Source organism: Hippocampus bargibanti, linkage group LG13 (genome assembly GCF_051943395.1).
Source record: "Hippocampus bargibanti isolate YZ-2025 linkage group LG13, ASM5194339v1, whole genome shotgun sequence".
In the NCBI taxonomy this organism is placed as follows: domain Eukaryota; kingdom Metazoa; phylum Chordata; class Actinopteri; order Syngnathiformes; family Syngnathidae; genus Hippocampus; species Hippocampus bargibanti.
Window position 1 is genome coordinate 5,618,229 of NC_142746.1, and position 14,426 is coordinate 5,632,654.

General features: G+C 41.8%; 1 protein-coding gene across 3 annotated transcripts in view; it reads left to right on the forward strand.

Moving 5' to 3' along the window:
• Window positions 1-11,804, forward strand: part of birc6 (baculoviral IAP repeat containing 6) — an 85,864-nt gene extending 74,060 nt beyond the window's left edge. For all 3 annotated transcript variants that reach the window (XM_089012857.1, XM_089012860.1, XM_089012858.1), the window contains 4 exons: window positions 1,700-1,777; window positions 2,198-2,386; window positions 8,400-8,534; window positions 11,541-11,804. In XM_089012857.1, coding sequence (XP_088868983.1) covers window positions 1,700-1,777; window positions 2,198-2,386; window positions 8,400-8,534; window positions 11,541-11,720 — 582 coding nt within the window. In that variant the 3' untranslated portion in view covers window positions 11,721-11,804. The remainder of the gene's footprint in view (window positions 1-1,699; window positions 1,778-2,197; window positions 2,387-8,399; window positions 8,535-11,540) is intronic.
• The last annotated feature ends 2,622 nt before the right edge of the window (window positions 11,805-14,426 follow it).

Sequence of the window (14,426 nt, forward strand, 5' to 3'; positions counted from 1 at the left end):
GGTTCAATTTGGATCGTTCATACAATAGCCTGCTTAGGCAAAACAGGTTAGGCAACTTTCGTAATGCTGATGAGGTGATACCGGTGGGGTGGGGGAAATGTGCCAGTCGTTAGTCAGGAATGTAGGAACAATCAGTGGGGCCACAGGGAGTGGTCCTCTGCTCCCCCCAACCTGAGAGTAGGGACCTATCATAGCTGTGTCCGGCGCCGCCATGGCTGGACATTAGGGAGGGAAGTTGTTCTCATGTTGTTTGCAGCATCTTGTCTGTGGTCAATGTTAGTGACTATGTCTATGAACACACTGTACATTAAACTATTTGGATTTGGATTTGCCTTTATTAGTCTTGCAGTGGATAAATTTACATTTCACAACAGCAAAGTGATCATCGAACAACTGAGTGCACAACCTCACACAACAACCTCAGTTGCACTACTGAAACTCTAATGGTAATGGAAGCATGTGACGTCCTGTTTGCAGATTACAGTGGAGTGAATATTGATCAAGTAACTATTTAGAATACTATTAAGGAGAATAAAAATGGATCCAACTCTGGTACTCAAATTTTGCTCTTCAATATGGTCTTAAAGGAGCATGCACAAGTTAACTGATGTGGAGTTGCTTCTTTTTTTCAACCTCACAAAACAAAACAAATGCCCTCAATCCTCTTTTATTAATGCTGACAACATATTTTTACTTTACGCCCACCATATTGTACTGAGCAGCCAGGGCAGACATTTATTGCTTTCAACCGACAGTTTTTTTTTACTACACTTGGCGTTTGGAAGAAGACACCCACATCCTTCTCAGTGGCCCTGGTTGCTTCGCATTTCCATATATGAAGGTCCAAGGGGCTTCAATTCACCATCTGTTACACCTCATTAGGCAGCTGCTGACAGTCCACATGTATTTCTATAAGAGATTTAGACAGTTGCTATAGGAAATATTTGAGGCTTCCCACATTACTGCTACAGGTTGGACAAAGCAGGAAGCAATTTAGTACACAGATGAGGGACAGTTGATTAGATGGCGGTGAAGGGCGAATGTTATAAGAAGCTTGTAGCAGAAGGAGTGGATCCTTGCAATATTTCAATTGCCTTGGTGCTGGGATAAATATGTCAAATTTCTATATTCGATCTGTCAAATCCATTCCAAGCAAAGGTATGATTTGTGCAAATGTGAATTGCTGTTATTTAGCACAAATTTGGATAAAAACAGATAATTGCAATAACAACAATCTCCAAGCCTGACCTTCCCAAACTTTCTGAAATGCTCATTCTTCATTTAGTGGCTATTATTTAGAGCTCATTTTCAAAGAGCCGTTTCCTTGATTATTTTTACCAACAAACTTGAATGAATGCCTTAGAAAATTTCACTTGCACATCAATGTTGAACATCATTAGGCATTTTCGCGTTTCATTTGCCAGTTTAGTATAATCCCTATCATTTAAGAATGTATAACCCTATGTTGTATGTAAATTAAGTTCAAATGCCAACCAGCACTTTCTTTTTTGTGGGGAGGCAGGTGGAATGGAATGTTACTCATTATCTGCATGATTTACATATATTTGCATGAATAAAACATTAGCATTTGATACAACCCACCAATCGTTTATTCCAGCAATTGACACAGTAAACCTTAATCTTAATTTCATTTTGACTGAAAGTCTCTCCTGTTCTTTGTCATTTGTGTTTCTATCAGGTATGTTTAAGTATCCTCAACACATGGCATGGGAGACCAGAGGAGAAATGGAACCCGCAAACCTCAAGCTTTTTACAGGTGATTTGAACACCCATCATGATAGTCACCTGCTTGAAAACATCCGCAATGCTAATTTGCTAGTTTTACGTCACAAGATTGTTTTCATTAGTCTGTCATTACACTACCAGCCACAATGTATTTATGGTTTTAGTGTCCTGACAGCTGATGTTTAGATGATTTTCAAAGTTTCAATTTCTATGCAGTGTTATGTAAATAAAACAAATGGCTTAGCGAAACAGAAGACAAAGTCTAGCCACATTTAAGTGTACCGGAAGTTAACCATGACATCACATTTATATTTTGCCACTGACACTTTAGGTGCACTGCACTTAGATGTTCATGGCAAAACACAAAAGTCAAAGAAAAGGGATTTATGAAAATCTATTAAAAAAGAAAATATATCAGTCATTTAGTTTGTTATTTTCCACTGTGCTGCAGGTGCTAGTATCAGTGCAGTCCCTCATCCTGGTGGCTGAGCCCTACTTCAACGAGCCAGGGTACGAGCGCTCCAGGGGTACTCCGAGCGGCACCCAGAGCTCAAGGGAATATGATGGCAACATACGCCAGGCCACGGTAAAATGGGCCATGCTGGAACAGATGCGCAACCCATCACCTTGCTTCAAAGAGGTAGGATCAGAAAGACTCAACAACTGTGTAAACATTGCGAATGCCAGCTGCTTGCTTCTACAAGCGGAAGCAAAGCCATGAGTGTGGAAAACAAACAGGTGTCCTTAGCTTTAAGACAGCACACATTGACAAATTGACAAAAGAACAGTCATACTGAAGCCCTGGAGACTTCTTAAGCACGCTATCAAAGTGTTGTTTGAGACGCTGCTGCTCTCATATCAGAAAGCCTTTAATAGTCCCACAGTGGGGAGATTTGCAATAGAGCTAATCTGCATTCATCAACTACACTCACTGAAGCTCGGTATAACTTATTTTACCATTCAGTGGCTACGCACGCACACCCCCTTTGTATTTTTATTTATTTATTTTCATTATTTATTTGTTTATTTATTTAGAGAATGCACCTTATAATACTGTGCGCCTAATGGTCCGCAAATTACAGTTCTGCACTCAAGCATATTATACTGCCGATAGCACCAGAATGAAAAAATTGCATATCGTTTCTTAAATTCAAAATGGGATGGTGTAGACGCTGTTTTATTTTTAGTAATTGTGTGTGAGAAAGGAGTGTGATAATGGGAGATCCCGAGGATGCGGCACAAGCGTGAATTGCACAGCAGCAGGTTGTCAGGCGGAATTAAGGACAATTGGTTCTGTTTTAAAATATTGATGCCAGAGGGAGAAAAAGTACGTACACACTTGGACCTTAGTATGTGACGTGTTTGCAAACCGGGTGTTCAAAATTCCATAATATTCAGTTCAGTAATATGAGGGTCAGCATCAAGGCTTTGACCATTTGATTTAAACAACTTAAGTTGAAACTGATTTTCTGAGACCAGGTGTTGACAACCCAAAATGTTGAAAGAGCCAAATTAACATGTGTGGATGGATGGGAGGATAGGGTGGATGTATTGGATGGATGGATGGATAAGGTTCGGGTAGATGGATGGATAATCATGTCTGGAGCCATAAAAAATAGTCTTCTGTAAACCTTACAATGAAGGAAACATGCTGCATGTATCTTTATGAGATATATGAGCCTCCTATCAAAAGGATCTAATTTGCTACAAACACAGAATGAGCCTTCATGATTAAATACTTTTTTCCACACTTTTTTTTTTACATAAGATCTACTTTTCGATCAACCAACATACCGCAATCGACCTGTTATCGCACACATGCATACATAACACACTTATACACCCATGCCTTCCTACCTTTGTCGAGACCTGACGCTGAGGCATTGGACGCACTTTTGCTGCATTTTAACTATCGTAACTCATGTGTACTAAGTGTGAATCATGATTCATATTCATAACTGGATGTGTAACAAGAAAGCATATCCGAATCTGAAGCATTCACAAGCAATGCAAGACGTCTTGGCGTGAAGTCATTTTTATTGGTGTTTTGCATTTGAATAAAAAGTGACATCGGTTGTCCTTTAATACACAGTATGGAATGTACAGTAATTTTCAAAATCATCACGCTTCAGCAGACAAAACAAGAAATGTTGCAAAAAACGATTGCATTCATATACAGTACAGTGGGCATGTACATAACACAACAGGGAAACTGCAACACTTACATCTTACTGTATTATGTATGCAATTTAAAAATGTCATCAATCTTCTTCTGCTTCCCGTTTTTACCTTTTAACACAAACACTTCAATCTCGTCTGCTACACACGAGCTGGCGTCTGAAAATGAAAATGGCGTCTGCTACACGAGAGCTGGTCACGTAACAAGTCACGTGACCAAGTCGACCAATGGCGCGACCGATACAGATTTCGTTAATGGTTGTATTATATAGAAACCCTAAGCAAATATCGATTCATCTTAAATATCTTTTGTATCGATATAAACATAGCAAAATGGCCGGCGGGAGATGAAAAAGAGCACCGTAGTAACCGGATTATCGTAAAAACCACGAATCGTACTAAACGGAACTAATTATACATAAAGACTATAAATGTGCACGGGAAATGAAAATAGTGTCGTGATAAGCAGTATTATCAATATAAACGATATCGATATAACGAGACTTACCTGTATTTTAAAAATGGTTCTTATGGACCACCAGATCTTCTTTGCCAGTACTCTACTTTGTGAATTATACATGAAACAGCAGTTGTTTTTTTGTTGTTGTTTTTTTTAAGAAAGTTGTGCCGCAGGATGTGACCCAAATCTAGCATTGGGTAACGTTAAGTATGTTTTTACGTAAATACATACTCTTACAGAAACCATATTAATCCAATAAAAATATTTCCCTTCCACATCTTTTTCCATTTTTAAACATTTTTTAAAAAAAGCTCCGGGGAGCAACTGGTGTACGCTAAGGACCCGCATGCGACAGTAGAGCCGCAGGTTGCCGACCCCTCTCCTCAACCATGGCACTGCAGATTTGTATCTTCCTTTCCTTTCCTTTTCCTTTTCCTTTTTTTTGTTCTTTTGACTTCAAGACGGCGCCGCGAGAGTGGCTGCCTTTCCAGCAGCTCATGTATTTTTTTTCTACTTTCATTCCTTTCATCACTTTGCTGCTGTGAAATGTAAATTTCTCCACTGTGAGACGAATAAAGGCATATCCAATCCAATCCAATCCATCCAATCCTTCAAGTCCAGTATTATTTGTCTGATGTGAAAAGCCGGCATTCATGGAGTCTGCAGTCATATCTGTGTCGTTGCATCCTCCCTTGTTGATATTGTCTGGATTAGGCTCGGCTAGGTTGTCCGGAAAACCCCTGTTCCCTCTTCAATAGTATCATTAAAGGTGGAGCTAATTGACATCCCATTTTTCCAGTTCAGTTCTCATTGCTGGAGATTTTTTTTTTGCCAACTTTAACGTTGATCTTGGGAAATAGAGTTGATTTCCCAGTGGTCCCTGATGGCATCCGCCAATTGTCTGCAAGTGTTGTTTTGCTGGTACGTTACCAGAAGCTTCTAGTCAGAAAATCAAAATGAGGCGGTTGGTTGCCTCAATGTGTTACTGATCGGAAAATGTAAAACGGTGAATAAGAACTAGATAACGATGATGTGATTCATTCCTGTCCTTGAGCCTCCATCTGACAGTCAGCTTCTGCATATCCATTCCTTGGCTCTTCTTCCTCTCGTGGTTGCCCTGTGGAATAATGAGTGGACCGCCTTACCTTAAAGGTCACTGACTTTTTCTGGTTGTCAGGGATCTTCCACTGCCAGTGGACCTCATCTGTGACTGCATGTGTATTCCTTCATCTGCTTCTCTCTCTCTCTCTCTCTCTCTCTCTCTCTCTCTCTCTCTCTCTCTCTCTCTCTCTCTCTCTCTCTCTCTCTCTCTCTCTCTCTCTCTCAATCTCTCTGTGTATATGTGTGTGTCTGTGTGTGCAGCGGAGTATAGTGTTTGCGTTGTGTGTCTTTGCATAACTGTGATGGATGGCCATGTCCAAATACCAAAAGTCAAGTGGATGTTTGTCGCTGCAACATGGCGCCTGAGGGAAAACATCCTTTTTTTTTACCTCAATATGTTTGCCATGTCCGCTCAGTGTCCATGTGCTTGTCATTTAGATTTTTGTCACAAATCCTGTCTTGGCCTGGAGTGAGCCTTGACACCCGCTCAAACTTTTCATTTTTTTTACCACACATCAGTGACCTTGAAGCATTCGTTCTCAGATGGAGACCATCACTCAGTGGATGTAACGCGGGCGGCGGGTGGAAGGAAACAAGGATGAGCTGGGAAGTCGTGACTGTGATAGATAGAGCCGAAAAGGATGTGGGAGGAAGCTTGAGATTAGAATGGTCCACAAACCATTTTACAGCAAATCAGCGGTAACCACGCCAAATGCAGCAGTTGGGCAACAGATCAAGGGTGACACACATTCTCTCCTCACCTGCACCAGCAAGCTCGTTGGAGGATACAAGGGTGTAAAAAACAAGTGAAGCAAAGTGACAATGAGGCGGACATGATGGATATTCCTAGAATAGAGTGTTGAAGATAAAATGTCAAAATATGACTTAAGCCCCTTGGTAATAAACCGCCTCTGTGTTTTGGAAGAGGTTTTGTCGAAAATAGATTGTGGCCATGCTTTTGTTAGACACTTTTGTCTTCACCCTACGTGCTTTGTTCTTGTTTTGCCTCAGACTACATATTCAACTGATTCCAACAGTCATATGACAGCTGTTGCCCTGTTACTACAGTAAAGTCTCGTTATATCGATATTCAAGGGAGTCCGAAAAAATATCGATATAACCGGGACTATCGATATATCCGATATCGATATAACGAGACTTTACTGTACTTCCAATAAAACCGAACCATCATCAAGGGGCTTGAGCATATATAAAAAGCTTCAAATGCCGCTTCATCTTCCACAACCTCACAACCAAGTGAGTTCCAGAGTTTGGGGGCAGAGGCGCACCCCAAAAGCCTTCATTTTCTTCAAAAGAAGACCCTGCGCCTTATATGCAGAGGCGTCTTGTATGTGAAGTAATATCAGAGTCATCTTTATTGCCAAGTATGTAGAACACACAAGGAATTTGTCTCCGGTAGAACACGCTGCCCTAGTTTCATCCCCCCTCAAAAAAATAAAATAAAATGGAGGCACGATACAGTTCTATTTGGGTTACTGTTTAGAGAGTTAATGGCTTGGGGGAAGAAGATGTTTAATGTCTGCTGGATTTGGTGCGCATGGATCGGTAGCGCCTGCCAGAGGGGAGTAGCTGGAAAAGGTGGTGGGCAGGGTGTGGAGGGTCCAGTAGGATTTTCCGTGCCCTGGTTTGGAGTCTCGCAGTGTGCAAGTCCTCGAGAGTGGGTAGGGCGGTGCCAATGATTTTTTTCCGCCGTCCTAACTGTCCGTTGAAGTCGATTTTTGTCCATTTTTGTGGCGGCTCCGAACCAAACGCTGATGGATTTATACTACCATGGTTTATACTTCTCCAGGATGGATTCGATGACAGCCGTGTAGAAATGTTGTAGCACCTCCTGTGGCAGGCCATGCTTCTTTAGCAGCTTCAGGAAGTACATCCTCTGTTGGGCCTTTCTCAGGATGGAGTTGGTGTTGACCTCCCATTGAGCCAGAACAGGTCTCGCAACCACTGTCAGCAGCCACCGACTCCATTTCCCACTTTAGAAGGAGTAATATGTAACCCCAGCCCCAACCGTAGTGCCATATAATGCGGTGTGCCTTACATTTGGAAAACTTTTCATTCATTGAAGGTGCGCCTTATAGTCCGGTGTTTCTTATATATGGAAATAGTTTGAAAATACATCATTGATTGGGGGTGTGCCTTATACTTCGGTGCGCCTTATACCCCGGAAAATATGGTATGTTGTTACAATATATCTACCGGTGTAACTGTTGTGGAGGGTTCACACGTAAAAAGCTGTTTACTAAAGATAAGCGTGTTAAACCCGGTGCAGTCCCGCTTGCATTCACACAGCGCAGTTTCTGATAGGAATAATACAGAAACAAAACATTTGCAAATGTACATCATTTCCGCCTCCTTGTTTGAGACATATGAAAAACCCCATGGTTTATACTTCTCCAGACAAATAAACACTGTGGTCTATACAGACCCCGTAAAAGGATAAGAGAGAGAAAGGAGGGAGTAGCATGCAAGTACCACGGAGCACAAAATACAGTATAATCGACTCTTCTCAAGCATATAGTCTACTCCATTTGCGTTCACACATCCCATCCTATATTGGTGCTGCCCCGCAAACGCGCATTTACTCCGGAGTAAATTTTTAAACCACCAGGGATGAATTTGCTCTGGTTTAAGCTGTTTTCAAGGGCTACATCGGAATAATTTAGTACGTGTGAATGCTCACCGGCCATTGTAACCTACTTGAAATGTATTTGAGCAAGATACTCGAACCCCACTTGCTCCAGATTCTGCGTCATCTGTAGGTACAAGAAGAAACGGTGTAAACCATTATAAGTTCCCAAAGTCGAAAGGACATTTACCATTTGTGTCATTGTGTTTCATCATTATACAATTTCGATGTCTTATTTCCCACTGTGTCACATTATTGTGTTTGCAGGTGATCCACAAACATTTTTACCTAAAGCGAACAGAGATTATGTCTCAGTGCGAAGAATGGATCGCTGACATTCAGCAGTACAGCAGTGACAAGAGGGTCGGGCGTACAATGTCCCATCATGCTGCAGCGCTAAAGGTATTGTAAAGGAATGTATTATTTTGCAATTAAAACCAACCCAAATTGTTGAACCAGCAGTTTTTATTGTGATCAAACTATACTGCGATGTTATAAATGTCACAAAAGCAAAAACTATTAGTATCAAATTGAATATTTGTTGATGCCAAAAGCTGCTTTCCTCTGGATTTTGGGACAAAGCAGTGCTATTTTAAAAAGTGTTCTATTTTCTACTGATGATTGGACAGAAAAGTCTATTCTTTCACCTGGATGGATTTGATGTAAAAAAAATTGTGAGTCCCGGAAAAATCTCTCCAAATGTTCTGAAATGTCTGGCCCTCCTGAGTTGGGATCAACCCAGATGGCTGGCATTGAACAAGTGAAGCAGCTAATATTTAAAACAGCGCATGAAGGACTGTACTCCCTCTTGGTGGCCACGAGTACACCGGAAGGAGCAGTACACTGAATTGCATTGCAGGATGATACTGCAATGTACACAACGTTTAATGCTTTACATTATATTTCATTATGATATACAGCTTACGAACTTGATTGGCGAAAAGTTCATCTGCCAAAAGGCGAAAAGTTCATCTGCCAAAGATTTATATCCTATAAGAAACCATTAAAAATGAGACGAATCTGTTCCCCGGTCCCTATAAAACATAATTTCCTCCTAAATAAGCCTTAAAACTACACAAAATATAACTTATTTTATGTATAATAAATGTGCTACTGTATTGTAATTAAAGAAGTAAACTGCACTGGATAATAAAGAGTCATTTTATTTACATTTTGTGATGGTCATTGATGTAGTTGCCTTTTGATGATATCCAAGTGAAGTAGCGGTGCTTTCTCTGCGATAATACCCTCACTCACACGGTCCCCTGCTAGCTGCTTTTTGTTAATCCAAATCAACAGAAGTTTTTCAACCTCTTCTATTGCCTTAGACCGTTGCTTAGACAACACAGAAACATCCCACACGTAGCAATGGTTGACTTAGCGTACTGGTAATGGGACGCTATATCACACAAACGCACACCTCTTTCATGTTTTTCGATGATCTTCTTCTTCTCGACCGTAATTTTCTTCAGTCTCCTTTTCGGCTTCACACTCGCCTGTGATGAGTTCTATTTCGGTCCCATAATAGCAAAAGTACTTCACTCTATAACAAACGACGGGGTGACAAAAACTAGTCCGCCAGCCACCGTGATCTCCTTCTTCTGCTCGATCGTAATTTTCTTTAATGTCTTCTTAGGCATACTAAAATTTGACAGAGGGGCCGGGCCAGGAGCATTTGGAGGGAGTGTTTGAGCCGGAAATACTCTGAACAAGTTATGTCCATAATTTATAAAATCAAATGACTTCGACTGAGTGTATTTTACAAAGATACCACAGCATATAGCTATAATTTACGTTTTAAGACTTGCGCTGAATATTCATGAAGTCTTGTTTTCGAGTTGATGACGATCCCCATGTGGCGTCACGTTTGGACCGCCCCTGACCGAGAAAGCGACATACAATGCATTTTGGGTACTTTGTTTGGTCTGAAAACTACGTGTTGATCCGTGTTGATGGTGAAATTAGAAGGAAAACACATAAATAACGCGATGGTGAATCATTGTGTGTTGCACCAAGACAACTATTTGATATTCGCTGACACAAATTCCCAGCTGACAAATCAGCCCATTTCCAACGGAGCTTGGGCGCAATCTTCTGCATTTTCTGGGTGCTACATTGCTGTCATTGACGGCTCAAATTGATATGGGAGGACTCCTTGAATCAATTGCAAACATTTATGCTTTCCTCTTTAGAACTATTTGAATCATATTCATAACTGGATGAGTAACAAGAAAACATCTTCTCCGAATCTGAAGCCATTGTTTTGATTCTCGATCAAAGGCAAGACGTCTTGGCGTGACGTCACGAACAGGGGTGTGGGACCTTCTGAAACTGACCATTTCCGGATTCATTTGAAGTCATTTTTATTTGTGTTTTTCATTTAACTAAAAATATCAGCCTGCCTGATTTGGGTATTTTAGATGCTATAAAACGTTTTTCTGATGTCAGTGGGAAACAAAAACAAAAAATGGTGCCGGTTGTCCTTTAAATGTAGTATGTACAAACCTCATAGCACAGTAAGAACACTACAACCCAATTTATTAACTGTCTTTCAAATGTGAAAAATATCCCTGATCAGTTAATAAATTTGTCTCAAGGAATATGGCGTTTACATACTATTTTGCAGATACTTGGAGGAGGAACACTAGCCTGTGGTGGGGTATTTTTCAGTCCCATCATAGCAAAGGTACACCACTCGATAACAAACCACATCTGCACTCAAAGGGGGTATGGAAAACTAGTCCGCCAGCCACCGTGGTGCTGTTCGACCGTGTGGTTTGGTGTTCATCCGCCGAAAACTAGTTCGTAAGCTGAGGTATCACTGTAATAATTGCTTTGAGAATGTACAAACATTCAAGGACAACCGACGGAGAAAGCAACACACAATGCATTTTGGGTACTTTGTTTGGTCTGAAAACTTGCGCAAGTACTTCTTTAATAAATTGCAAACATTTATGCTTTCCTCTTCAGAACTATTTGAATCATATTCAACTGTATGAGTAAAAAGAAAGCATCTTCTCCGAATCTGAAGCCATTGTTTCGATTCTAGAGCAAGGCAAAGACGTCCTGGCGTGACGTCACAAACAAGGGGGCGGGACCTTCTGAAACTCGGCATCTCCGAGGTCATTTTGAAGTCGTTTTGGGACACTTTAACTCATTTTTATTGGTGTTTGGCATTTGACTAAAAATATCAGCCTGCGTGTTTTGGGTATTTTAGATGCTATAAAACGTTTTTCTGATGTCAGTTAGGAAACAAAAAAATGGTGTCGCTTGTGCTTTAAGAGTGCACATTTTTGTTTGTGGTATCATTGCGATTTTAGATTTTGAGTTTTCGTTTCTCAAGTGGTGTTTGGTATTTCCATAAAAGCCTTGAAATTGATTGACGGTTTGTTTTGTTTTTGGATGCAGCGACACACAGCTCAGCTCCGAGATGAACTACTGAAGTTACACTGCCCCGACGGTCTGGAAGCGGACGGCGACGAGTTCTCAGAGAAGAGCGCCGCTCTCATTCTCCGAGAGCTGCCAGGTCATGATTCCGAGAAGCCCAGTGGCAGTCAGGACGAAGCCAGCGGTGAGGGTCACCTTTGAGTCTTGGCCTTGATGGCTAGCACCTCAAAGCGAATGGTTACTTTAAAAAAAAAAGATATAAATAAAAAACAGAGAGAGACTTGAGGCTTTGGAGCATGGGCCGCCATTTTGTCCATATTTGTATGTAAAGATCTAGTAGTATCATAGTGGAACGCGTGGGGATGCGAGGAACCACAACGCCATGAGACGAACTCTGAACTATGCTATGCCCCTCATGAAAACAGTCAACAAAGACTTTTATTTACCTTAAAAAAGCGTGTAAACATTGTCTTTTTTGCCCCTATTTGTGAAATAACCACTGATTGGTATGTTATTAAACTTGTTTATAAATACATAATGGCAGAGAAAAATTATATAAGGGAAACTACCTTTCGAAATGAATGTTTACTAAATTGTATTTTATGATTTTCTTCTCCCATCTTTTGGACTGTGAGAATGACAACAGATGTTATCGGGGATATAGTGGCTGTTCTTCAAGGAACATATTTAAAATAATTGCAGCAGAGGTGAGAAATGAAATAAGGAAAACACCACAAACACGTAATTCAATCTTCATTACACTTCTGGCTCGAGTGAATGCTGGTGTGTCTGGCGACCGCTGCTCGCGCACAATTTTTAGTGTCTTTTATGGTTACCGTCGTCATTGGAAAAAAAAAACATACACTCCTATCCCAATCCATTTGGTCATGAAATCGTCACGTGATTGTTCGCAATGGCGTTGTCACAGCGTCCTGCCTGTTCAGCTCTCAGATGAGCGTGCCATCTCCACCCAAGGATCAACAATGGGGCCAATGTCATACTATTATCTGCTATGTGTACCGTCCTGTCACTTCTCCATCGACCCGTGGAAGGACTGCCACCGTATTCAGCGGCAGAGGTTCTCAGGATCCGTTCCCTGTGGCCCGGCTCCCCACCAGCGCACCCGGACATCGCTCTTCACGGAAATGCATCCACCGTGGGTCTCGTCAGGGCTTCCATCCTTGATAGTTCCAAAGGCATCACCTCCATCGTGGGTGAGCCGGCCTTGCTAGGTCTGCCAATGGTCCTCGCATTAGCGATATTGCCGGCGTCTACTTCGAACTACTCAACATCCGTTCACTTACTAGTAAGGGTTATCGTATCCAGGATATCCTCAAAGACTGTAAGCTTGACTTTCTTTGTTGGAATGAGACTTTTTGTAGCCTAATGACTCTTCCCCCTTGGGATTTCATTATATATCCAAACCCCGTTATACCGCGAGAAGTGGAAAGTCCTCCCAATCGCTCTCCCTGAAATGTCCTCATTTAATGCCTCACCTCTCAAATTTCCGGAAGCACCCCACGATCATTGCCCACAGTCAACCATGCCCCCAAACCTTTTTGGCTTCCATCAGTTTGCAGACTTCTCCTCACGTTAAAGGTCAGACCCTGGATCTGATTTGCTGCTCTGGTCTTACCCCCTCCAACTGCTTATGAACTTCGGTACGCGGTTCCAAACCACCGCGTACCAAATCTTACCGAAATACAAGACATCAACATTGTCTCCCTTGCTGCAATGATTGCCTCTCTGACTCCGGACTCCGACTCCTCTCCTGACGATTTGGTTACTCGCCAATACTGTCAATACGCTTGCTCCAGTCAAGCCCCACTATGTCTTTTTTTACTCTACCCCCTGGTCTCTGTAAAAACGTCTCTGTCCACCTCCCCCGACATACCCACCCATTTTCAACTCTTATCCACTTTTGAACTCCCCCATCCCTCAATAATCTAAGTTTGTCATCAAGTCCAAGAGCCAAAGATAGAGCCATCAAGGATGGCTCTATCTTAACTCGGTCCACATATTTCGACTTGCGTAACATGAATTGTCTCTGTCCCTCTCTCACCCCTCACATCACTGCTATCCATGTCCACAGTCTCTCATATCCCGTATTGATTATAGCAATTCACGGTGTCCACCACAAAGTCCTTCATAAACTCCAACTAGTCCAGAATTCCTCAGCCCGGATCATCCCTAAACCCCACTCCTTTCATTACATCACTCGCATCCTCCGACAGCTCCCTGTCAAACTTAGAATCAACTGCAAAATACTTCTGTATACATTTAAAGCCATCCATAACCATGCCCCCCCCAGACCTCCATCTGTCCGACCTTCAAATTTCCGTTCCCTCTCGTTCCCTCAGGTCCTCACCCTCCCTCCACCTCTGTGTACCCTCTGTGCACGACGGGGTGCAGAAGTTTCAGCTGCTCTGCCCCCAAACTCTGGAAGTGACTCCCACCCAACATCCGAAATATTGATTCTCTTCCCCATCTCAAAACCCACCTCCTGTAATTAAAATTGCATTTAAATTAATCCCCTCTTTGAGTATTTACGATGGTTTTATTGCTCTCGTTTTTGACTGTAAAGTGTCCTTGAGTGTTTTGAAAGGCGCTTATAAATTAAATGTATTATTACAGAGGAAAAGGAGTAAAAGACAAAAGCCCCTTTGGATACCCGTTGCAATCATTTGATATCTCTGGAATTCTATCCATATCAATAAAAGCTGACATCCTTAAAATGTTATATTGTCCCCCTTCCGGACGCTGGAAAAACATGAGACTGCGACTGCGTGTCACGTCCACGTGTCATTTGAAGGCTAGCGCATGTTATACGTGTTTCTTCTGTGCGTGTGCAACAATCCTCGTGAGATACCAAACTGTGATGTGCCTTTAAGTGACTCCATACTACCA